The sequence below is a fragment of the Thalassophryne amazonica genome, chromosome 13 (assembly GCF_902500255.1).
Source record: "Thalassophryne amazonica chromosome 13, fThaAma1.1, whole genome shotgun sequence".
NCBI classification, from domain to species: domain Eukaryota; kingdom Metazoa; phylum Chordata; class Actinopteri; order Batrachoidiformes; family Batrachoididae; genus Thalassophryne; species Thalassophryne amazonica.
The window spans coordinates 66,916,483-66,943,922 of NC_047115.1; the positions used below are offsets into that span (position 1 = coordinate 66,916,483).

The 27,440-nt window shown below is 41.2% G+C and overlaps 1 protein-coding gene across 1 annotated transcript; it reads left to right on the forward strand.

The window, feature by feature from the left end:
* The first annotated feature begins 5,441 nt into the window (after window positions 1-5,441).
* On the forward strand, window positions 5,442-27,063 carry LOC117522973 (ras and Rab interactor 2-like). The gene is made up of 6 exons (XM_034184391.1): window positions 5,442-6,213; window positions 6,324-6,488; window positions 23,064-23,195; window positions 23,302-23,465; window positions 24,535-26,004; window positions 26,858-27,063. Exons 1-5 carry the CDS (start codon window positions 5,442-5,444, stop codon window positions 24,982-24,984), a joined length of 1,683 nt encoding a protein of 560 aa, XP_034040282.1. The 3' UTR covers window positions 24,985-26,004; window positions 26,858-27,063.
* Window positions 27,064-27,440: the final 377 nt, after the last annotated feature.

The window sequence follows — 27,440 nt, forward strand, 5'->3', positions numbered from 1 at the left end:
TTTGTGTCCCATGTGACAGAACTGCCTGGTAACTCTAATAAATACTGTTTCACAACATCCGAAGAGGATCCTCTTCATCTGGGCTGTGCTGGGGTCCCTCTGACAAAACACTGTGCCGTGCCAGTCTGACTTCTGCTTTTGCGTGACATGTCTGTCTCAACATCCACTTAGTGGAAAGTTCTGTCTGACATATACAGGCAAAAGAGGAAAAGAAAAGAGGGAAGGAAATAAGGAAAGAAAGGAAGCCGACTGTGGATTTGGCATCAGAGAAACACTTTGGATTGACTACAGCACACTGAGGAGATGTTAGAAACATTAAGTGTTAAAGACCTGATGGGTACTTGAAATTGTTCACAGTCCTGCCTTAACAGCGGCGCATCTGCCCCTAGATTCAGGGTAACTTGTGGCCAGTCAGTTCTTAGATCTGCTATATTAATGTTCAATCACTTTAAATACACGTCACATAATTTATTTAGGTGATATTATTAATGCAGTTGCTGGCAAACTGTCATTTCTAAATGTTATTTATATGTTAAAGCCGTTATTAGTCCGTTTTGCTGGATTTGGCGACACCTTGTGGTGGTTGGTGTGAACCTGTTCAAGAAACTGGTTCAACAAACTGGTACAAGCAGAAAGTCTAAAGTGCAGCATGAAGGGGAAAATAAGAGCTCAGAGCATCCGAGGTTCCTGCACGTTGGTTCTTTTCCTGGTTTTTGTGTCTATTGGGTGATAATCCATCGAAGGCTTTTATATCAAATTCATCAGTTGGTACGGGCATGAGGCTCACTCGCCACACCAGTGGAACTTTATAGCCAGCATTTGACACGTGACACTTTCATTGTAGCATCAGTGGAACATATAAATCTGTTACACAAGTGTGATAAACTTCATCACATTTCGTGTGTTAACCTAAATAACTTTATTTAGAAATGTTAACTATTTTAATGCATGTACTTTATGTCCTAATGTATACGAGGTCTGTCCATAAAGTATCGTACCTTTTTATTTTTTTCAAAAACTATATGGATTTCATTCATAGTTTTTACGTCAGACATGCTTGAACCCTCGTGCGCATGCGTGAGTTTTTCCACGCCTGTCAGTGACGTCATTCGCCTGTGAGCACGCCTTGTGGAAGGAGTGGTCCCGCCCCCTCGTCGGATTTTCATTGTCTGGAAATGGCGGAATGAAAAGGACTTTTTTTCCATCAGAATTTTTTCAGAAGCTGTTAGAGACTGGCACCTGGAAACCATTAGAAAAATTTATCTGGCTTTCAGTGAAAATTTTATGGGCTTCACAGAGAATAAGGACTTTAACTACAGGTATAAGGACCCCTTTAAGGACGGTCGGTGCGCCGCGCTGCGAGCTGCGACGATGCGGCACAAACCACTGGATCATTTCTAAGCTGATGGCTCTGTGGATACGAGACCGTCGTGTGCTCTTTCTCTGGTTATCACAAGACCTGGACATCAGCCATTTTCCGGCAGATTTCACTTTTAACAAGAGATTTTGTCATGGAAAGCCGCACGGAGGCTTCGCGCGTCACGACCGATTCGCTGATGAAGCGAGACAAAGGAACACCTCCGTTTCAGAGTGTTAGAGGACAAGTTGGGACATGTCCAGCTCTCCACAAGTTCTTTTATACTCACTCGACTGGTAAGCACTGAAAGCCGAGATAGGCATGTATGGACTACAGGACAACAGGCAAGCAGCTTGATAGAAGTATGTTATTTATTAGAAAGTGGAAGAAACACAAGATGACTGTCAATCTCCCTCAGTCTGGGATTCCATGTAAGATCTCACTTTGTGGGGTAAGGATGATTCTGAGAAAGCTCATTAATCCATCCATTAAAGCTCAGAACTACACAGGAGGACCTGGTCAATGACCTGAAGAAAGCTGGGACCACAGTCACAAAGATTATATTAGTACCGCATGATGCTGTCATGGTTTAAAATCCTGCAGGGCAGCAAGGTCCCCCTGCTCAAGCCAGCACATGTCCAGGCCCATTTGAAGTTCACCAGTGACCATCTGGATGATCCAGAGGAGGCATGGGAAAAAGGTCATGTGGTCAGATGAGACCAGAATAGAGCTTTTTGGAATCAACTCCACTTACCATGTTTAGAGGATGAGAACAACCCCAAGAAAACCATCCCAACTGTGAAGCATGGGGGTGGAAACATCATACCCTGGGGTGCTTTTCTGCAAAGGGGACAGGACGACTGCACCGTATTGAAGGGAGGATGGATGGGGTCATGTATTGCGAGATTTTGGCAAACAACCTCCTTCCCTCAGTAAGAGCATTGAAGATGGTCATGGCTGGGTCTTCCAGCATGACAATGACCCCAAACACACAGCCAGGGCAACTAAGGAGGGGCTCCATAAGAAGCATATCAAGGTCCTGGAGTGGCCTGGCCAGTCTCCAGACCTGAACTCAATAGAAAATCTTTGGAGGGAACTGAAACTCCAAACTCCTCTAGAGAGGATTTGTATGGAGGAGTGGACCAAAATCCCTGCTGCAGTGTGTGCAAACCTGGTGAAAAACTACAGGAAACATTTGACCTCTGTAATTGCAAACAAAGGCTGCTGTACCAAATATTAACATTGATTTTCACAGGTGTTCAAATACTTATTTGCAGCAGTAACATACAAATACATTATTTAAAAAATCATACATTGTGATTTCTGGATTGTTTTTTTTTTTAGATTATGTCTCTCACAGTGGACATGCACCTAAGATGAAAATTTCTGACCTCCATGATTTCTAAGTGGGAGAACTTGCAAAATCGCAGGGTGTTCAAATACTTATTTTCCTCACTGTATATTTTTTTATTTTTCACTTTCTGAAAGCATTGTTTTATTGTTATTCAGTAACTTTGGGCATTTTAATGAATATTGTGATTACATAAAGATGATTCCGTTAGATTTAATTCAGAAATATTTTAAATGCTGCACATAAAAATCTGAGGTGCAAATAATGCTTGTGAGGATGATGGACAGACAGAATGTACTGCAAAAATTAATTGAGTGCTCAGTGTGCGAGATCTCCATTAATGCACAAATAACTGTTAATACTTACTAGAAGAGAAGGTGGTAAACAAAAGTCAGTGTGTCACAGGAACAATACAGATGATGTAACTTTGAGTGAATGAGGGTGGGAGGGGTTACTGTGTTAACAGACCGCCCATATACAAGTGTTAATACGACTGACTGAGTCATAAATGATTCAGTGCAGCTGAGCAAAGAGGAGTTTTCAGCTGTCGGTGAGGAAAGCATTGAGCTTTGCCACAGTAAGTATTGTTGCCCTCTCTTTTCCTGCTTTTCACTCATGTGAAGAAGTATTTGTCTGTCTGGCATTAGTATTCCTATTGTGGTATTGTTTCCACTTGTGTTTTTTTGTGTTTTATGCTCTGTATGGCTGTACCAGACAGAGTATAAAACACCCTTCAGCAAATGGTTGTATCGCAGATGACTTTTTTCCATTCTGCTCCTTTTGCTGTGAAAATATCCCTTAATGCAGGCAGCACTTATTTTTAATGCACTGACTGGAATTTAGTTTGTTTGTTTTTTTGCAGTACTTGCATTGTGTCATTGCAAGTGAAGACGTGGGTCAGTGTTATTTGTACTACATTTTAATGCATTAGGATATAGTGGATGTACAGCTGTGTTCAAAATCAGAATCCTTACAATAGTTCCCAATGCATACAGTGCATTGGGAACACTGCACATTCTGTTCCAAATCAAAATATGAAGAAAAATGAATCAGATTTGTTATTACTCTACAGACAGTGAAGAAAAATGAATATTACGCTGCTGAAAAAAAGTTGTCTGCATTTTTCTTTACAAACTCAAACATTTACCGTATAAACTGAAAAATGCTTGAACGTTTAACTTTCCTGTGAACTAATATTTAGTTGTATAACCACTGTTTCTAACATCTGTTTCACATCTGTGTTGCATGAAGTCGATCAACTTCTGGCACCTGTCAACAGGTTTTTCAGCCCATGATTGGGCTGGAATGATAATTGGAAGGATGATTGATGATGATTGGTGTTGATTGATGATGATGATTGGATGACATTCCATAGTTCCTCTGTGTTTCTTGGTTTTCCATCAGAAACAGCATTTATGTCACTCCACAAGTTTTCTATAGGATCAAGATCCGGGGATTGGGCTGGCCACTCCATAATGTTAATCTCGTTGGTCTTGAACCAAAATGCTGATCACTTATGCAATGATTTAGTTTTTGTATTTAGAATTATGCCACTTTGTCTGATTACTTACGGACTCTGGATATGGTGGGATTTTATATACAAATAGTATCCATTGTGGTGACATATGGAGACAAAATTACAAAAATTGTGTTACAGTCCAAATGCTTGTGGACCTAAGTCTTTGGATGATCCTCCCAGCTGGAACGACTTTCTGTCAAATGAGCACGTACTTGTGAGAGAACATTAGCTGTGACGTTTTGGCCATACTGTGCACGTTTGTGAGCATGGTCGAGCTTACAGGTGTGCTAGCAACTGGAAAAGACAGAGGGGAAAAACGTATCACATATATATCGCCTTTTGGGATGTGGGGATTTACAGATTGACTGCCTGAGTGACTGGCAAACAGAATTCAGGGTGTTTTCATAATGTTGTTGATGCTGTCATGCTCCCAGACATTACCTGATCTGACTGGTTCGTGTTCATTCTTTTCTACAACTCTGAAAAAGAATTGACCCCAGCCGTTGTTTAGATTTGACTAATCTAAAGTTTGTATCATTGTACCAGAAATTCATGACCGTGGGAAAGACAAGAGCCAGGGAAATTAGACAGGTGCATTGTTTTTAATATTTCTTTCAATCTCATTCACAGGCTTCTGGGACTCCCAGCTTTGCCAGAATAGGAAGAACTCAGTCCCCTTGTCAGGAACAGCAGCTCCTGACAGACCACCCCCTCCTGTTCAGAGACGAGTTTCCTTAGCATCCATCCCAGGACACCCTCAACTGCGAACTCGCACTCCGGCTGAGCTTGAGTGTTGCCAAGCTAATGGCGCACTTTGCTTTATCAACCCCCTCTTTATAAAGGTTCACCAACTAGATAGCAACCGTATTAACACCACCGCCCCCTCAGGCACAATACAGCAGCCCCAAAGGGAGCAGTCAGAAAATGACTTTAACAGCCTCCAACCCCAAAACACTGACACTAAACCCTTGAAGACGTACAGTTCTCAGGCCTGTGACTTAGAAAACAGTGACAACAGTCATTCAGGCACAAGCAGTACCTCTACCCTGCAGACTGTTGGCATAAATACAGACACAAAAATCAATATCAGTCAAACCACCGACACTGAGAATCTCACTATTATTAATAACGTATCACGATCCCCACCACCTCGCCCACCTCCACCTTGCTTTACACCACAACGCTCAGATCCTTCTCCTCGTGGGCAACGCAGCATGCCAGAGAAGATCTCCTGGATTAAACACCCAAAGGATAAAATGGAAAAGAGAGAACAGTGCCATAATCTTCTATCTCCTCGAGGTTCCTCATTTAGCATCAACCTGTCATCCTCCCCTCCCAAAATACTCAGTATGAGCTCTCCCATGTCCATTCCCTGGCCTTCTGTCCCTCTTTCTCTGTCTACCTCACCACAAAGGACCAAATCCTCACCATCTTCCAGTCAGGATGGTGCCTTGTGCCAATTGCCACAAGGAAACAAGATGATTGAGAATGTCCTCATTAGGGCCAAACTGTCACGGCAAAATGCTGTCACAACCATGACAACCCCCACACAGGACTCCGGCAGTCCTCCAGACAATTCATTGTTAACCATCAAGCAAACAAAGGAGCAAGGTGAAACAGGAGATGTAAGTGAGGGGGGTTCTGGGGGTGGTCCAAGGCTGAGTGATGGCAGCCTTTCTTCAGATTCCTCAGACTCTCTAGATTTTTCCCAGTCCTTTGCTTCTATCCTTCCTCCTTTGTATGACCCAAGCCCTCCTACTACAGCTGACTACACCATCCACCTCCCTTTATCCTATCTGCCTTACTGTAGCATGGGGGAGGGTGATGAGGAGGGTGATGATGAGGATGAGCAAGAACCAGAACCAGACTATGGTGTCAACCTTGAGAGTGACCAAGAACCTCCCAGACCTCCCCCAAAACGTCGCTCCAGTGCTGGTGCTTTAATCATCCAGAAGGCCCTACAAGGCAAACTGCGCAAGATGAGTGGTGTTTTACCAGTTCATTGCGGGCACCTGAGAAGAGGGCAATCCGTAGAGTGGTGGAGTTGTCAAAAGATAAAACCTCGTACTTTGGCTGCCTGGTGCTGGACTACTGAGCTACCTGGGAGAGGGTGCCGGCAGCCAGGCTTGGCAGGCCTACACCTCAGGACCTGGAGCTGCTGCAGACACTCCGTCAGTTTATCCCTCAGATGAAGAGCTACCTACGCCAGAGCTCTGAGCTAGAGCCGCCGATTGAGAGCTTCATCCCTGAAGACCACATTGGTGAGTGTGGGAAGAAACTTTAATGTAGCTCTGAGCATTATGTGTCACTCTTGGTATTTCATTAGTATTCCAAGTCATAGCTTCTGTATGAAATTGCAATTATCGATCACCTATGTACGAGGTCTGTTAGAAAAGTACCGGACCTTTTTATTTTTTGCAAAACCTGATGGATTTGAATCACGTGTGCTTGCATGAGCCAACCTTGAACCTTCGTGCGCATGCGTGAACTTTTTCACGCCTGTCGATTGCGTCATTTGCTGGGTAAGCAGCATTTGTGTGAGGACGTGTGTAGCGCTCTCGGCGGATTTTTCATTGCAAGGAAAATGGCGGAACAACTGGAGCAGTAACTACATCAAATTTTGCCAGAAACTGGGCGACAGCGAGGTGGAAACCATTCGGAAGATTCAGACGGCTTTCTGTAGCTTTTCAGTTGTGTGACTATCCGAGAAATTGTGGAAGAGGTGGGCATCATTTTTCAGAGTCCAGCATGTGCTGTGAGACTTCAACACAGAGTTGCTTTTGCTCCGCCGTCAGCTTCGGCACAAATTTCACCACCATTCTTTTCATGGCCAAATCTTCTTTCACAGTGGAATGTGCCGAAAAAGTGCTGATGTCCACCTCTTCTGCAATTTCTCGGTTAGTAACACGATGGTCCCGCATCACCACAGCGTTCACTTTGGAAATGATCTGGTCATTTCAGCATGTTGATGGCAGCCCGGAGCGCGGCTTGCTCTTCACCGTTGTGCGTATGTCTTTAAAACGGTTATACCGCTCCTTAATCTGTGTGATGCCCATAGCATCGTCACCGAAAGCCGTCTGAATCTTCCGAATGGTTTCCACCTGGCTGTCGCCCAGTTTCTGGCAAAATTTGATGCAGTGCTGCTCCAGTCGTTCCGCCATTTTCCTTGCAATGAAAATCCGCAGAGAGCGCTACACACGTCCTCACACAAAGGCTGCTTACCAGCAAATGACGCAATCGACAGGCTTGAAAAAGTTCACGCATGCGCACAAAGGTTCAAGATTGGCTCATGCAAGCACACGTGATTCAAATCCATCAGGTTTTTGCAAAAAATAAAAAGGTCCGATACTTTTCTAACAGACCTCGTATAGTACACTTGTCTGTAAAAGAGTCTGTGACTGCTTTTGTAGAAATTGACAAATTTCTCCATCTTCCTTGTGAAAAACACTGAATTCTTGCTTTATTATTATTGTTGTTATTAATGTTATTATTAGTATTGCAGACATTCTTTCTTATTTCTCTAACATGTAAGTCAAATGACACTTTTTCCACTGTGAAGGAGCAAACAACTTAGCCCAATTACCATTGACTGCTTGATCACGTGTTTGCAAAATTAGTTTTTTCTCAGAATGAGCTTCAAGTAATCATTTGGATTGATTTGTGTCATTCATTGTCATTTTGCATATTTGGCTGTGAAAAGTCTTTGTGTGCACATTTAAGCAAGGACCCTTTGTTTTTGTGTAGGCCGGACAATTTTGAAACACTGTTTTCACCATTGGAATGTCTGTAAAGGGGGGGTTGCTATTAATGTTTTTGTGATATGTAGACATATTGTTTCACTTTGTACTAACTGACTACAGTTAGGTGCAGTTTCAGGTTTCAAAGCTTCATTGTGTGTCCAGCCATGCATTAACTAAAGATAACTACACACCTACAGGCTACAGTTACAATTATATAATTATAATAATACTATATTTGTAAAGCACTTACAGTGGTAGTCCTGCTTATGGTAAATCTTTTCATTGTAACCACAATGAAAAGATTTACCAGCTCAAGCACTGGGGTTAAACATTGGAATGGTCTAAAAGGGGAACTAAAACAATGTCCAAACATCATCAAGTTTAAAAACAAATATAAGCAGATTATTATTATTATTTATTTATTTATTTATTTTGGAGTGATTTACAAGCATGCATGTGCATCACACGCATTCAAAGGGAACTTCCGGTCTTTTCAAAAGCTCTTGAATACACACGCCCTCCTGCAAATACTGTTAAAAGGTAAATAAGACATTGTTTATGATTGATTGATTGAGTTTATTCTGCACCATCAATATAAACATACAGAGGTGAATATATCAGTGATACTCGAATAACACAATAACGCATAAACATTTATTTCCATTGTTGTGGAATTGTTACATGACAAAATAGAGGGGCTTGAGGTGACCATGTACAAATTGTAACGAGGAAAATAGGATCTTAATATTTAATATAAATAGCAATAAGTGTGTGTGTGTGTGTATACACACCACACACACACACACACACATATATATATATATATATATATAGAATTTGCACTGGGATACCAATTAAACAAGTGCATTTTATTTTTATTTTTTCTTTGAATGGCCTGTTTCTACAGAAGTGTAACACTGGGATATGCTGCAACTTTTTATTTGTTTCACAATGTTTTGTTGTGCGTCTTCTGGGAGTGTTTTCAGTTTAACTCAAAGGCTTGTCAGTCCAGATGCATGTGGGTGGCTGCCTGCCAAGTGCTGCAACTCTATTTGTTTTTTTTTTGCTCAGACCGTCCAATCAGAGAGAGGCATTCTGAGGCGAGCCCCCACATCTTTCTCTCTCTTCCTGTGTGTGTGTTTTTAAGCCTGGGCACGAGATTGGGAGGAAAACAAACCCCCTTATACAAATCATTTCCGAGACCTTGCTAGGTTCTGAAAGAAGTTAAGAAAACGTGAACTTTATTGCTTCACAATGAATGTAGTGTATTAAACAACAAATTTGAAAAATAAAATGGCAACAAGTTGGCAGCACTGTCATGTTGAGGTAATGAAACCACTGAATCGCACATTGTTTCATAAGACACACCAAAGTTTTCAAATATGTACAACTCTGCTGCTGTTGTTTCTCTATCGTAGTTGTGTGTTAGTTTGGTTTCAGGATGTTTGAGTAGGATGAGGGGGGTAGTTGGGGTGGTGATGGTGGGGTGGACTGCAATGCACAACAGAGTTCCTTGTGTTCCACTCGTCCCACACAGTTCCAACAGATCGCCTGAGTCGATGCAATATCCTGAATGTCTATTTGTGACGTGGTACTACATTATAGTACACGACAAAATAGTGATAATAAAATAAAAAAATTGTAACATCGATCTTCATAAAAAATTTGTTAGGGTAGTTGAAAGTCAAAATATTAAGTTCACAAATTGAAGTGGAAAAAATATTTTGAACTAACAAAGCCATATATATTAAGTAAACTAAAAACAAACTGTGGATAAGTGCTGGCTTTTACTGCTTGTTTGCTGGAGAAACAACTCCTGAGAGCTGAGAAATGTGATATACTCGTACTGTAATCCCAATGGAAAAACCTGCAGACTTCTTCTTCCGCATCTTCTGCTGAGTTACCATATAAGTCACATCTGTCAAAAAATGCATTTTGTTGATGGGGGGAAAAATACATATACCAGTTGTACTGGAGTGTAAGTTGCAGGATCTCGCAAACTACTTTAAAAACAAACAAACTTGCAAATGCTGTGGAAAGTACAGTTGTTGTACACAGAACTGGCCTAAGCAACTTTCAACCGGGCCTGTTTCACGTTGCATATGCTGCGTATCTAATACGTAGGAATGTCTGCGTCAGTTGCAGCTAGCAGACTGGAGAGCAGACTGCCTGGACATGCAGATGGAGTTGATACATTGTAAAAAGTCAGAATACATTATTTCCTGGCTGCATGTGTGCGCTCTGATGTGTGTTCCAGTTTATCTTTCTTCTTGTGCAGCACTGCAGGTGTGCGCTCTGATTTCTATTATAGTTTATCATTCTTACTGTCACCGCGGAGCTGCAGCCAGCGATCGCACACACGTGCGGGCGAACCGTCTGTGAGTGGATGTGGAGATGTTCTGTGTGAGAAGTTATACTGAATGTGGACGTGTCCTTTCACTGGCGATCGGTCTGTGAGCAGGAGCTAATAGACTTTATTTAATAAAATCATAAGAGAACTTGAGGAAGTGAGCACCGAGGAGCTGAAGCCAGGCTGTAATGAGCATTTTTTTTTCTTTTAATTGTTCACATGTACTCTTTGAGTGGTATAGTTACTGCATTGTGTTACGGTATAAATGTTCAACAACAATCCTGCGTGGTTATAGCTTGCCAGCAATGGAGCAAAAGTTTGACAACAATCCTGTGTGATTATAGCTCGCCAACATTGAGCACAGCAGGAATCATACCCGACATCGGGGTCGCGTGGTATTGTGTGGGTTGTGGCATCCAGTCGCGTTAAGTACCGTAACGTTGCCTCAACTTGCATGAAACTACTTTCTTTCTGCATCCACTGCTCTACGCCGAAACTCCATGAAAAAATTAAACATGTTTAAGTGTGTGTGGGTGTGTGATAATTGAACCAAACCAATATTTGGTGCTAAACTCACCTTACCCACGGGGATGCAGAAGTCATCTGGGTATACTTGATGCAGTTTTTGAAACTCGGAATATCTTCCTTTTCGTCAGAGTTTGTAAGCGTCTGACTGGTTTGCACATCTAGAAATCTATGATTGAATCTATACTGTCTTTCGTTGTCATGGTTTGATCTGATGGTGGATGCATGGCATTGTTCGTAGTTAGTGGATTGGGGGGGGGGGGGGGGTGGCGACTACTGCAGTAACCTTTCTGGTGACATACCTCCTGTCAGCTGTTTTGAATCCTGAAAAACCAGGTCCCTGTTATGTTTTCAGGTTGTGCATTGTACTGTGCGCACACACGCCTCAGTAGCATGCCACTCATGTGCACGTTTTGATAGTGGTGTATTGCATCCTATCGGGTTGTCCTGTGTGGCGCTGACTTTAGGCCTTCCACGCTGTTATTGTTCCAGTCATAGCTTTAGCTTTATTAGTAATATTGAAGTTTTTGAGCAACACTTTGTCCACACACGCTGTGGGAATAACCTGCCAAGAGGTTCAGTTGAAAATGTCAGTTTGTTTTTTAAATGCACCTCATTTGCTATTGAAACTGCTCAGTGTGTGTTGGCTCTTCAGTGAGAAAATCTGTTCTCCACAGGACACCATGCATTTTATGTTTGCAGTTAGCTCAGAATGTAAAATACAAAACAGGTAAAGGAAACTGATGAATATAAATGTCGTACGATGGCAACCTTGGATAGTTTGGAGAGATCAAAAGCATGACCACTTTAGTAATACAGTTTCATACAAGTCGGTGGAAGACAGATGTTTGTCTTAAGGCTAGAAGAAGACAGAATGAATGTTTGTTAAATAGTTTATATCAAGTGGGAAGAGGGGGTTACACGTTTTGACTGTCCTTGACTGAAAAATTGTTTTCAGGAGACAGACTGCTTTGCGTGTGTGTCATTTATTTATTTATTTATTTATTCAGTTTTAACCATATGTAAGGTTATTGAATGTTGTACCACATAAAGGAAAACAAGTAATGCCTTGATTTTCACCCTTTCCTCACTGAAAATACTGATACAAATACAACCTCCAGTTGTATGGCCTTTTATGATATTTTTATTGTTATATTATTATTATTTTTTTCTTATTTTGCATTTTTTTACTCGGGATTGACTATTAATATAAATAGTACCCAAAGGTTTAATTCCTATTGCTACAACTTTGGCGGTACAACTGTCTGAATGGTCTGAATGCGGTGCATGGCTGCTGTACTTGTGCTAACTAGTTTCTTTGGTATTGCCGTAGCACTCACGCAGTATGAGTGTGCCCAACATTTGTGACATTGTTTACAAGATTTTTGAAGCAAACAAAAAGTGTAGCAGTGGAAATTGGTCATCTTTTACATAATCACAGTGATCATCCTAAATCAGCCAAACATTTAGGAAAAAGATTCTTGTCAAGAGAAATTAATTTGCAAAACAAAGTCGCAAGACAATAATGTGTTGATTCACTCTTTAGCCACATATGCAAAGTGTCATGACCATGCATTGCATTAATTAACATTGGTCCAATAATTTTGAAAGAGAAAAATATATAAAGGTCATATTTCACTATGAGTCGTTCCTCAGTGTGGAAAGTTCAGTGACAGTTACAAGCTTACAGTGCCGTCTCCACCCTGAGCTCAATTAAACCCTGTGAGACTGGTTTTGTATGAAACTTGGCACATCTCAACATTTCAGTCGTACAGATGAGAACAAGTGAATAGCCCCTCTATGAAATTGAACGTTTGCTTCAAAATTTTTTTAACAGCAAGAAATTTTCAACACAGCATTTCTAAAAATCCAAGTTGTTTTATTTTGGATGCTTAACTCTTTTTTTATTATTATTATTACTTTGCACACAGAAACCAAAATTATTTCACAAATAAACAAAAACTACTAGGCTCAAATTTTTTTACACTTCTCAGATGTGTCTCTTGAGGAATCCAGCCTTCTTTGGCAAATCTCTAAAGCTCCTCCAGATTTGATGGTTTTCTGATGTGAACCTTGGTCTTTCAGTTCACCGCACAGATTTTCAATGTGATTCAAGTCAGGGCTTGTTCAGGCCAGTCAGTAACGCTCACTTGGGTGTTCTGGTAGTAGTTCTTCACCAGGAGCAACGTATGTTTGTGGCAAGTCAGATCATAAGTGGCTATAATCCAGTACTGTGCAAACTTTTTACAATTTTGGAAAGAATGAAAACATGTAAATATCAATATGTATAAATATAATTAAACTATGACTACTTTTCACCTTTAAAAACATTTTAATTTCAAGTAATGAAACTACAGAATTTCTTTTAGGTGCTCTCCTATAGTTTATGAGGAAGTCAGATTGTATCAAGTTTTTACGAGCATTTCATAGGGTAAAAGTAGAGTGATAGTCTGTTATGTCACCAGGAAGAACATTGTGTGTGTGCAGTTTGTTCTCATTTGATCTTAAGATTTACAGTTTGATCATTTATTACCTCCACCAAGGAGGTTATGTTTTCGGTCGAGTTTGTGTGTTTGTGTTTGTCTGTCTGTTTGTCAGCAGGATAACTCAAAAAGTTTTGAACGGATTTTGATGAAATTTTGTGGAGTGGTTGAAAATGAGAAGAGGAACAAGTGATTAAATTTTAGTGGTGATCCAGATCATGATCCGAATCCAGGAATTTTTTAAAGGATTCGTCACCATTCTAACTCCACAAAAACAAGGCAGAAAGGCTTGAAAAAAATTAGGGTGTAACATAGTCAAATGTCCTATCAAACAACAAAGTTTGGTGATGATCGGATCCGGATTCCGGATCTGGTGATCCAGAATATGCAAAAATATAGGGAACATAGAAAATGTGTCAGTGTGAGGTGACAAATGAAGCTAGAGATGCACAACTAACACCAAATTGTAGCTGAATCTGTACTGATTCAGTAAGGTGTCATCAGATTTGATGTAGCTTCAAATGTTATGGATCTAGATTCAAAAGAAAACCGCCATTACCGAAAAATCGTTTTTATACAATAACTTTTGAACTAATAAAGACATAAAAGTGATTCCAAGTTCTAGTGGTATGTTTTCATGGTCAATGATGTCAAATATAAAGGAAAGAAAAGTGTATGTATCATAGTTTGATTGTAACACTGAGTTGTTGAATAGATCACTGTGCCAAGGAGGGAATCTCTTTAGGGTCAGTGACCCTATGGCCTTGTTAGTAAACGATGTCAAATACAACACACTGCAAAGAGGAAATCCCTCATGACAAACTATACAGGGCTGGGGAGCACAATGAATTTATTAGATGAAGGACTATCATTTGGCATTATTATATTTTAGTGGTATTGAACATCACTATCCAGATTACTTCACTTAGCAAAAGCAAAGTGATGAGTCAGCAGTATACTCAGCAGTGGTTAAGTTCTGGTTCCATGCACATCACTGAACAAAGTACACAAGGTGCAAAACCCACTCCCAGGTGTTGATGAATCATGTCTAGGATCCAGAAAACACAGAGGCTGACATCCGCACCTTACTGTTGCATATATTCTGCTTTGGTGCACTTCACTGAATATATAGAAGGTGCACTTCATTATGTAGCACATGCAACACTTAAAAATAGTTCTATTTCAGAATTTTCTGTTATTTATTTAGAGAAGTGTTTCATAAATGTTAAAAAATTCATATATTTGCAGTTTAGTTGAATAATAAATTGAATTTTGTCTCTTATTTGTTTTTGTCTATAAGCACATGCAATATCAATATCAGTGCTCAGATGACAGTAGCTTCTGGGAAAGGTGCAAGTTGCAATAAACTGTGATGCCAATCGCTAAGGATACATGCTATCCAGTCACAGCAGATGAAACTTTTTTACTACGGAGCAAACATCGTTAGACTTTTTTAGGTTCAATGATTCCACGGCGTGTAGATGTTATGGCATCAGTGACCCCATGGCCTTGGCGGAGGTTTGCACTCTCTGAGTGCTTCTAGTTATTGTTGTTGTTGTTGTTGTTTGGTTGGTTGGTTGTTTTTTTGAGATACAAAGAAAAACAATTTGTTTTTTTATTTTTATTTAAATTCGATTCTCTATTGAGCCGTGATGAAGATAATGATAAATTTACTGTTTTTTTATACAAAGCTGCAATTTTGGAAAATGTATGAAAGTGAAAGAGCAGCATATTGTACACATATAAATAGTAAGTCCCTTCGGCTTCTCCCTTTTTTCCTGCTTGGGGTTGCCACGGCAGATCGGAGATGGATCTGCATGTTGATTTGGCAAGTTTTACACCAGTTGCCCTTCCAGATGCAGATTACTACATGGAAAACATGTACAAAGGCACAAAGCAAGATATGAAAGTGAATGAGGGTTGGATTGTCACTTTCATATTTGACAATGAATAACATTGTTTTCAACTGAGAACACAATCATTTACAATGACAGTGACTTGCAGAAACTGTGAAAGTTAAAATTAAAATGCATTGCAGAGAGATTTACAGACATCAGTGCAAAACAAGACTTCCAAATCTTTTTTATAATGAAAGTTTTTATTGGCATTCAGCAATGTCACACAAAAAATATTTTCAAGTAATATATGTACATATCCTGCTACCTGTGTGTCTGTTTAGGTTATACAAAGTAAATGCAAAAGTTAAGAACAGAGAAGAAATCAAAAAACCAAAACACAACAACAAAACAAAAGGAGTGGATCTTTCCTTCATCTAAAATTTAAAGATTTGTGAAAATAAAATCTGGCCTACAAGGTATTATATATAGTTAGTCCATTTCTTCCAACGTGACACAAATAAATCCAGTTTATGGTTGATGGATGCTGTTATCCTTTCCATTTATAGATGTCAATGTGATGTCCATCCATGTTTTTATCGTTGGGCTCTCTTCTGACAGCTATTTCTGTGTTATGGCCTTTTTAGCAGTGACCAGCTGAATATCCAGTAAATATTTCTTTTTCTGCCATTCTTCAGGTATGAGTCCAAAAAAAAAAAAAAAAAAAACCCATCCACACTTTTCCTTTGCCAGCTGTAAGGTTTTGAAGCGTATTCTAGGTCTTTTACCTTACCTTATAGATCTTGATAATACTTTGTCCCATTTATCAAAGTGGTTTTTGATGATTTTCTAATGGCAAGATCTGAAATAGATATAATGATCTTGGTAATACAGTATGTTCATTTTAATGGACTCTCTTCTTCAACTGAGACTCTGGAAGGGAAATAAATTCCATCTTGCTTTATCCTGTTTATTTATTTTATTGGTGGGTATATGCATTCTCACATTTCTACCAGATCTCTTGGTAGTATGATGCCCAGATATTTTAAGATGCCCACTTGCCATGACAGTTATGTATTTCCTCTTTATCTTTTCCAGACGTTTAAAAAAGTCTATTTGTGTATTAATTGAGCAAAGAATGGGTGTAGTCCCTTTTTACTACAGGGAAAAATGCCTCCAATGTGAATTAAACCAGCCTCTGCAATAGTGTTTACTTTTTGTGTTTAGGCCTAGTATCATAGATTCTTCCACTCGACAACTCTACTCAGGCTGTAGGTGTATGTTACGGTCCCAAATTAGAGTCTTTCTGGTTCTGTTATGATTTTAGTAATTTTCTGGATGATCCCAGATGACTTCCAGGAGGAGCATATGCATTCAGCAACGTCACAGGTTTCCCCTCTTTTCTGCCTCTTACTACAATAAATCTACTATCTGCATTGCTTATTCAAGCATTTTTCAAAGCTCAGTTATTTGAGATTACAGTAGCAACCCTTCTATGTCCTGTTGAGTGTGAAGAGAGAAACGACCTTGGTGAAGCTGAATCTTTGACGTTTATTGTGCTCCATGTCATTTTGATGGATTTCCTGTCTACAGGATCCATCCATTAGTATGCCTACAGGTATACTTTATGGCCTTGTTCTTTTCTGACTTTAGGAAGAATTTTACTACATTTGATTGGATTTACAGTCCATTCACATTAAATATAAAGATTTTTACTTTGCCATTTATATTTCACTGCATGTGTTATTAACAAGATGAATATAAACCAAGATCTCCACTTCCAGAACAAAAGATGAGCATCAAAACAAATAACAAAAGTATGATTCCAAGGCAGGGGTTGATGGTATACTGTGCTTGGCTCGGCTGGAGAAAGGGCCTAGAGGTGGGGGTAGGTCTCTCTCAGCTGTGAGCAGAGAGCCCCCACTGCTGCATTCAAAAAAAAAAAAAAATCTTTGTCCATTAGACAGAACACTTTATCCCTGCATTCCTCCTCTCATTTACATTTTCATTTATATATCAGAAACAGATGTAAATACCAAATGTAATGCACACCATCTTGACTTCTGTACAACTCACCTTTATGCACACTCACATTTTTTCTCTGTACTTTGTATACTTTATACCAGGACTCACAACACACAATGTCTTTTTGTGGCTGTACAAGGTTTAAGTTTATGTTTTAAGTCACTCAAATTGCCTTCCTCTTTTTTTAACCATTGTCTGCTTATGATGTCACAGAGCAAAAGGAAGCCGGGGGTTTTAAGGAGACTTGTACAATCATACTGTTTGTCGAAATAACACTAATGACCAAATTACCCTAACCTGGGATTATTATCATTTTGTTAATCACTAAAGAAATCCATTCCTTCCTTGTGTGTGTATTACCGACACCTCTCCTGTTTATTCCTTGTGGAATGAGGAAGTGAGACTGAAAGCCTTTTAAAATGTTACCCGCAGCTACCTGGTTCAGTTCCAGCAGCGGTACAAGGAGTGCAGCATGCGGGTGTGACCAGACCTCCATGAGGGTGATTTAAAGAGAGATAGAATGTCGAGAATGGCAGAGGTTAGCTGATGTGTTTGACAGATGCTGGATGGCGTCCACACGGAAGAGGTGGAAAGTAAAATATGTGCTCAGCAAAAACCTGCTGACTTCACCCTGTGTTGAGAAAAATCAGCAACATTCATGCGCAAGCAGCACTCGCACATGGTCCTGATTCAGCAGCTGTGCGGTTTGGACTTCATCTCCACGTCCATCCTGTGTTATGTCAGCATTTGTGTCACTATGGCGACACGCAGTGTTACAATTATTTGCGCAACGGTTTAGTTAGGTCACGTGATCATGTGATACAAAGTAGGTGTTTTGACCTTGGCTCACTGCAGGAAGCGTGACAATGTGCACTGATTTACAGGAACTGTGGCTCACAGTGCCAAACCTGATCAGATTAGGATGGTGACTTTATCAAAATCAACACGGGAAACAGACAACAGGCCGTAAACACATACAATGAACTTCAGCTCCTCAGTGTTTCTGTGTTGATTAGTGTGTCTTCCTCCCAAAACAAGGTTCCCATTTCAAAGTCGCCTGTGTCCCTTTCTCCACATACATCTGGAGTTGTCAGGAAGAGCATCCGGTGTAAAATTTAGGCCAAATCAACACACAGATCAATGGAGATATTGCTGTGGTGACTCCCAGCAAAACAGGAGCCCCAAAAGAAATGACATTTTTTTTGTGAATTTTTCTTTATATTATCAGTGCTACTATGCAAATACAGTTTTTTTTGGACACAGTATGGAATTTCACTTCATTTTGTGTCTCATTAATGGAAGTTAAATGATGTCACCCGGCGTCATGTCTTTAGATAGGCACCAGTAATGAAAACCATCTGATCTCCAAGCCGCCTCCCTAAACTGTGCACTGATTGTCCTGTACGTCTTTTCTGTATATTAAGGCAGGTGTGCATGTCAAAAAAACATAACCCAAAGTACACACGTTCAACCACAAGCCAGTTCTGAGCTGAATATGCGTCGTTCTGCAGAGTACTTAGACAAATTTTGCATGACACCACTGGACGAATGCCATAATCGTCCTGCTAATTACAACGAATACTGTGGTGTCAAAACTGGGAATACTGTTATACATGTAGTCAAATTAGTTTTTCAAAACATTTCAAAACAGCATTGTGACTAAACTATCTGACTGTGTTACTGTAAGTCTGATTTTAGTGCAGCAGAGTTTGTTCAGCTTTGATGCTTTTATTGTGAAAGTCATTCAGGATGTATTAAATTGATGTCGGCATCGATCTTGACTAGATGAACTAGTGGTTTAACCATTAATCAATGGACTGGTGACTTTGATCCCTGATTGTTGCAGAGTTCTGGTTTCTGCCACATGATCGTGAGAAGAAATTTGTTCAAGTTTCAGTCAGACTTCCTGCTCATGCTGACGTTTAGTTCAGTGCAATACGCTGCACCTACCAGATTTTTTTTCTTTTCTTTTACGGCTCCTCGGGGGGGAATTTCTGTTGCATGCCGTTGTTGTGGTTTTCCAGCCTGAGCGGGTAGGGCAGTAGCAGTGAGCGATCCAGTCAGCGTACTCTTCAGTTTGTTTGCTACAGTGACTCTGTCTTCATCCAGTGCAGGCTTTACTTAATGATTAGCATGCAGCAAACTAATAGCAGCTGATGCTTACCTTGTTTGCCCATTTCCTCTTTTTAATGGCTGTTGTCGCCCACACAGGAAATGGATTTTTCTTAGATTTGTCTTTTATAACTCTTTGGTCAAATTAAATTCAATTTATTTATATAGTGGTAAATCACATCAAACCTGGCCCAAGGTGCTTCACAGAGGTAAGGTCTGACTCTACCAACCCCCTCCCCGAGCAAGCACATAGGTGACAATGGTAAGGATAAGCTCCCTTTGGTGTTCCATGTTTTTTGGGAGGGGGGTAAGGAAGAAACCTCCAGCAGACCAGACTCAGAGATGTGACCCACTACTTAGGTCATTCTACCAGTTACAAAGTTACAAACAGTTACATAAAATGCGTAATAGTGCAAAGTCCATCTTAAGGCCAAGCCAAAGAGTTCAAGATGTAGAACTGGACAAGATGATTTAGAGTTCTTGACAGGGTAATAGGGTATTCTTCACCAGAGCTTCAGCAGTTCTGGCCTTCATTGTAATTCTGTGATGTTCCAATTTATTGTCCATCATGTGGCGCAGGGCACACTCCATCCGTTCGCTGAGCATGTGGCTCTCACACTTCTTCAGCAAAACAGTTTTAATACCAAACATCGACGAGGCCAGGTCATCGGGTGATGACAAACCCAAATAGGCCATCCGCCTCATCTGCCATGAGGACCTCTAGAACCATGGGTGCTGCCATTTCGAATGGTCACATGTCCCATGCCATCCTTTTCACCCCCCATGAGGAACTGGTCACGATGACATCACTTACGGTTTGCTTTCTCATCAAATCAGTGTCTGCCTCATCCACCTTAAGGATCCATAGAACCAAAGGTCACATGAGTGTGATCTAAAAATAGCATTGGGGAACAATTGATTCGGTCCTCCCTCTGAGGTGGAAATACAAACATGCTTGTTTATTACAGGTGTGTGAGTGTATTGATGAGTTCAGCAAGTGTACGTAGCAGTTATAAACTATCAACACTGTGTATGGGACATTCATAGTCAGATCATCCAACTTTACAAAGATTTGAATGCTTGTTTTGTTAGCTGTATAACCTCAGATGGAGCTGCTTCTCCAGGCAAAGAGTGCATGAACATGTGCAGCTTCCATTTATGTTCTATGTCAACACAAAACCCATGTGTCTGAGTGGAAATAATTCGAAGAGTTTTTAAAAAAGCACATGGTATTACGTTCACAGGCAAAGGAGAAGGCACTGTAATATTTCACATCATAAATAAATGATATATAAATGATAAATGTAATAACATCGTTACAAATGAGATTAACACTGGATGAAATGTCAGGCATGAACACATCAGCCGTCTCATTGATCACATATACTCACTCGGGTACCAATCATAAACTGAGTTGTCTTTCTTTCCGTTACCAGACTCGTCCTGGAGAAAGCCATGCACAAGTGCATACTGAAGCCCCTCAAACCCATCATCAATGTTGCACTGCAGAGTTCCAGGTGCGCGTGGTGAATGGCAGGAGCTGAAGGAGAACCTTTTGTTGGCCAAGGGTTGGCAACCCCAGGAATTGGGCGTGGCTGATGCGTCCCCCCCCAGATGCCAATGCCATCCAGAAGATCAAGCGTCAGTTTCACATCATGTGCAAATATTACTCCCCAGAGAAGAAAGTGGCTTGAGCTACTGGCAGTCTGCAAACTCATCTACACAGTCATGGAGAACACTTCAGGGGGACACTGAAGCTTTAAAGCTGCACCTCTTACAGACAAAAAGGAATCCATCTTACACATGAAATTGTTGCCCGTTTAAACACATTAAAGTCGGAATGCAGCAATTCATTGATTAAAAGAAAAAAAATTTCATGATCAAGTCAGGTTGCTGGTGTTACGCAGTATATTGAATAATCAGGTCCCATCTTATCTTAGGGACCTCGTAGTACCATATCACCCCAATAGAGCGCTTCGCTCTCAGACTGCAGGCTTACTTGTAGTTCCTAGGGTTTGTAAGAGTAGAATGGGAGGCAGAGCCTTCAGCTTTCAGGCTCCTCTCCTGTGGAACCAGCTCCCAAGTCAGATCAGGGAGACAGACACCTCTCTACTTTTAAGATTAGGCTTAAAACTTTCCTTTTTGCTAAAGCTTATAGTTAGGGCTGGATCAGGTGACCCTGAACCATCCCTTAGTTATGCTGCTATAGACGTAGACTGCTGGGGGGGTTCCCATGATGCACTGTTTCTTCTCTTTTGCTCTGTATGCACACTCTGCATTTAATCATTAGTGATCGATCTCTGCTCCCCTCCACAGCATGTCTTTTTCCTGGTTCTCTCCCTCAGCCCCAACCAGTCCCAGCAGAAGACTGCCCCTCCCTGAGCCTGGTTCTGCTGGAGGTTTCTTCCTGTTAAAAGGGAGTTTTTCCTTCCCACTGTAGCCAAGTGCTTGCTCACAGGGGGGTCGTTTTGACCGTTGGGGTTTTACATAATTATTGTATGGCCTTGCCTTACAATATAAAGTGCCTTGGGGCAACTGTTTGTTGTGATTTGGCGCTATATAAAAAAAAATTGATTGATTGATTGATATTGCAGCACTGCCAGCGAAAAGTATTAGAAACATGATGGCGATGCTAAGAGATGTGTGTAGTTCAAACAGTTAATGAGTACGGATCTTTGCCTTGATCTCTCAACAGATCAGGAAGTTATGTAAGAACATACCAGCAGGCCAATCATAAGAACAAAAACAAAAAGCTTGTGAGCAATGAGAACAATCATCGGTTTCACAACACCCATAAACATCCACATTTTGCATCAAACGTGCTGATTAATCAGGACATTACTGAAATGTTTTTTTTTTTTTGCCCCTCCTCATTTAAAAATGGCAGCAAACTCAGCTGCATGGAAACAACAGTCATTATACTCTGAGTGCCAGTCACAAGTACGGGTGAATGGAGTAGAAGCAGAGTGGCGCACATTAAATTTTGTCAGATCTCAGCCATTTTAGGTGCACAAGCCAGTGCGTTTGGTGTGTTTATCCTGAGCCCTTATAGATGAGTAGTGTTGAGTAAGGACGGGCATCCAGGGTAAATTTAGCCAAACCAACTGCGCTCGTCACAAATCTAATTTCTATATCGGATTGCTTGTAGCCCAGGTTAAGAACTGCTGCCACCGGTGCTGTTTGCTGAACAGGGTGCCGGTGTTCTGTCGAGATGAGGTGCCCTGTCCCAAATTACATGGTTCATTGGTCCTAACGTATTGATCAGAATGTCACAAATTCAGAGCTGAATAGGCAGTAGTTTTTGCAGTCACTCATAAATTTGTACACCCACTGACTCTAGTAATTGTATCCATGCCTTGATAATCACAGGGAAAATCAAAAAAAGGGATGTAACTCAAAGTCACTCAAACCGCGTACATTCATTTTATCCAACCCAATTATTTCAGAATAAACTCATAAAGATGAAAGATTTCTGAGTCATGTTGATTCTGACATCATATACAGTATTCAGACTTGGCACATTGTCCTTGAGCTCTCGAGGCACCTTGTGGCTCGAGAGCTCAAGGACAATTAACCAACAATCACACAGCAGTCATCGATTGTTGTGCTTGTTTGCCAGGAGTGTGACTATAACATGTTAGCACACAGGACATTTCTATGTCTGAAACACTGTGGTGTTGAATCTACTTATATTTTTGCAACAACTGTCAAAATTTTCATTATTTTTTTGGTGTGGATTTAAAACCGTGGGCAATCTGTTTCCCAGGTCGCTTTTACGGTGCTGATGACTTCTTGCCCGTGTTGACCTATGTGTTAGCCCAGTGCGACATGCCCCAGCTGGACAACGAAATACTTTATATGATGGAGTTGCTGGACCCGTCGCTGCTCCACGGAGAAGGTGTGTTCACTCAGCTGTCCACGCAGTGGCCATGACACAGTTTAATAAACTTAAATATGTGGGTGTGTTAATGGATTGGTTACACTCTCCATGTGTTCACGTGCAGGTGGCTACTACCTGACCAGTGCGTATGGGGCAATGTCCCTGATCAGGAACTTCCAGGAGGAGCAGGCAGCGAGGGTGCTGAGCTCCGAAACCAGAAACACACTCTGCCAGTGGCATCGCCGTCGCACCACCCAGCGCTCTACACCTTCTATCGAAGACTTCCAGGTCAGCACACGTGTCAGTGGTTCTTCTTGGACAGCTGTAGTGTTTGAACAGACACAGTGGTCTTTGTAAGGGCGCTTCAATAGAAAACCAGGTGTCTCCACACTTAAACAGTTAATGACTCATTGTCCAACTTAAGCCATTGTTGAAGAAAAATCAAGTGGAGAAGTTTTTTTTTTAAATTTATTTTAACTTATGGTAACACTTCCTGCCTTCATGTACAAGAGTGCCATCGTTTTCATTGATCTTCTCACCAACGCAACCACAACATTCTTGTTATTCTTGTTGACTGCACGCTGCCAAAATGTGAATATAGCCACACACACACATCTTCAACCACTTAATCCAGTTAAGGGTCACGGGGGCTGGAGCCTATTCCAGCATTCATAGAGCGCAAGGCGGAGTACACCCTGGACAGGACGCCAGTCTGTCGCAGGGCCACATACAGACAAACAAACACATTCACACCCGTAGGCACACCTATGGACAATTTAAACTTTCCAACTCGCCTAACTCGCATGTCTTTGGATGTGAGAGGAAACCAGAGCACCCGGAGGGAACCCACGCAAACACGGGGAGAACATGCAAACGCCACACAGAAAGGCCGCAGGTGGAAATCAAAACCACGGCCTTCTTGCTGTGAGGCAACAGTGCTAACCACGAAGCCACCATGCTGCCATCAATGCAGTCATTATGACAAAAATAAGAAATCATAGTTGTGTCATGTTTGCACCGTGCGCACATGATCCCAAAATAGCTCTGATAGAGCGCCTGGTGATGTCATCTGTAACATGCTGTTGTGATGTTGTAAATCATCACAGTGAAAAATCAGAAATAGAAACACAATGAATGTCAAATGAACATAAATCACACCTGTGCCTAGAAAAGCTTCCTTTTGCTGATTTTACATGTTTTTGTTGACTGCTCTGATTTTTGTTTTGGTTTATTTATGAAACATTTCTCAGCTATCAACTGCACAAATAAAGATCATAGGCAATACATCATTTTTCTTTCTTTCCTTTTTTTTAGCCTTTAAGCCGCATTGACTGAGCATGTGTATTTTAACTTCCAGAACTACCTGCGGGTGGCGCTGCAGGAGCTCGACAGTGGCTGTACCGCCAAGACGTTACAGGTCCAACCTTACACCACAGTGGAGGAAGTGTGTCAGTTGTGCACCCAGAAGTTTAAAGTGTCAGACCCTGAAAATTACGGGCTGTTCCTGGTGACGGGGGGCAGCAGCCAGCAGCTGGCGCCAGACACCCACCCTCAGAAGATCAAAGCCGAACTTCACAGCCGCCCACAGGCCGCCCCTTTCCACTTTGTCTTCCGTCGCATGGCCAATCAGAACACTTCCTCATCAACACCCCTCAATCCTGCACTCAGTGTGACCTCTGACCCCCAGGACAACAGTAGTGAGCTGAGCACATCTTGCCCCCAGCGCAGTCCGAGTCTGGGCCTCAACCCGAGTCTGAGCCTCAGTCTGCCACCCGACCACGTAAATGGTAGATCCATATCGATCTGACACCAGCAGGTGCTGCTGGTCGTCATGAACTGACTCTTTGTGTCCCAGCTGTGACAGAACTGCCTGGTAACTCTAATAAATACTGTTTCACAACATCCGAAGAGGATCCTCTTCAGATCTGGGCTGTGCTGGGGTCCCTCTGACAAAACACTGTGCCGTGCCAGTCTGACTTCTGCTTTTGCGTGACATGTCTGTCTCAACATCCACTTAGTGGAAAGTTCTGTCTGACATATACAGGCAAAAGAGGAAAAGAAAAAAGAGGGAAGGAAATAAGGAAAGAAAGGAAGCCGACTGTGGATTTGGCATCAGAGAAACACTTTGGATTGACTACAGCACACACTGAGGAGATGTTAGAAACATTAAGTGTTAAAGACCTGATGGGTACTTGAAATTGTTCACAGTCCTGCCTTAACAGCGGCGCATCTGCCCCTAGATTCAGGGTAACTTGTGGCCAGTCAGTTCTTAGATCTGCTATATTAATGTTCAATCACTTTAAATACACGTCACATAATTTATTTAGGTGATATATTAATGCAGTTGCTGGCAAACTGTCATTTCTAAATGTTATTTATATGTTAAAGCCGTTATTAGTCCGTTTTGCTGGATTTGGCGACACCTTGTGGTGGTTGGTGTGAACCTGTTCAAGAAACTGGTTCAACAAACTGGTACAAGCAGAAAGTCTAAAGTGCAGCATGAAGGGGAAAATAAGAGCTCAGAGCATCCGAGGTTCCTGCACGTTGGTTCTTTTCCTGGTTTTTGTGTCTATTGGGTGATAATCCATCGAAGGCTTTTATATCAAATTCATCAGTTGGTACGGGCATGAGGCTCACTCGCCACACCAGTGGAACTTTATAGCCAGCATTTGACACGTGACACTTTCATTGTAGCATCAGTGGAACATATAAATCTGTTACACAAGTGTGATAAACTTCATCACATTTCGTGTGTTTAACCTAAATAACTTTATTTAGAAATGTTAACTATTTTAATGCATGTACTTTATGTCCTAATGTATACGAGGTCTGTCCATAAAGTATCGTACCTTTTTATTTTTTTCAAAAACTATATGGATTTCATTCATATGTTTTTACGTCAGACATGCTTGAACCCTCGTGCGCATGCGTGAGTTTTTCCACGCCTGTCAGTGACGTCATTCGCCTGTGAGCACGCCTTGTGGAAGGAGTGGTCCCGCCCCCTCGTCGGATTTTCATTGTCTGGAAATGGCGGAATGAAAAGGACTTTTTTTCCATCAGAATTTTTTCAGAAGCTGTTAGAGACTGGCACCTGGAAACCATTCGAAAAATTTATCTGGCTTTCAGTGAAAATTTTATGGGCTTCACAGAGAATAAGGACTTTAACTACAGGTATAAGGACCCCTTTAAGGACGGTCGGTGCGCCGCGCTGCGAGCTGCGACGATGCGGCACAAACCACTGGATCATTTCTAAGCTGATGGCTCTGTGGATACGAGACCGTCGTGTGCTCTTTCTCTGGTTATCACAAGACCTGGACATCAGCCATTTTCCGGCAGATTTCACTTTTAACAAGAGATTTTGTCATGGAAAGCCGCACGGAGGCTTCGCGCGTCACGACCGATTCGCTGATGAAGCGAGACAAAGGAACACCTCCGTTTCAGAGTGTTAGAGGACAAGTTGGGACATGTCCAGCTCTCCACAAGTTCTTTTATACTCACTCGACTGGTAAGCACTGAAAGCCGAGATAGGCATGTCCCGAATGACGTCACAGACAGGTGTGGAAAAACTCACGCATGCGCACGAGTGTTCAAGCATGTCTGACGTAAAAACATATGAATGAAATCCATATAGTTTTTGAAAAAAATAAAAAGGTACGATACTTTATGGACAGACCTCATAGAGTTGTGGTTTTTTATTATTAACAATCATTTATGTAGTTGTTGATTATGCTGGTGATATTAATAGTATATGTAGTATTTTTTCAAGGTATATTTCATGTAATGGGGTATCTTTCCTACTCAGACTTACCTTGTGACTGAAGCACATCAGTCTGGCTGCCATGTGAGAAATCTGACATTCACTGTACTACTGACCAATAGTAAACATTTTTTCAAAACTTTTTTCCAGTTACAAAATGATGTGTGACCTTCTTAGCTGGTCTGAGGTCACGTGGTGAAAATACTGTATGACTGTGATGGATTTTGTCGATGTTTAGAAAGATGGAAGCATGTGAGGATAACGTGAACGGGTTTGGGGATGTATATGTGAATTTGTGTGCTGCAATTTGGACTGTTACCTGTTAGTCAGTGTATCATTACACAGTGGTACATGCGTGCAAAAGCATTAAATTGTTTGGTTTGATGCTATGGTTTTTACTCAGCGTTGTGTTCTTTCTGTCGGTTGGTAAGGTTAGGCCTTACTTGTGTGAAGCGCCTTGAGGCAGCTTTGTGATTTGGCGCTATATAAATGGAATAAATTGAACT

Coding starts and splice junctions, on each gene's coding strand:
- LOC117522973 (XM_034184391.1), top strand. CDS start 5,442: ATGCCAGAGAAGATCTCCTGGATTAAACACCCAAAGGATAAAATGGAA. Junction 6,214..6,323: donor CAAACTGCGCAAGATGAGTG/GTGTTTTACCAG, acceptor TGGACTACTGAG/CTACCTGGGAGAGGGTGCCG. Junction 23,466..24,534: donor CTTCTATCGAAGACTTCCAG/GTCAGCACACGT, acceptor TTTAACTTCCAG/AACTACCTGCGGGTGGCGCT.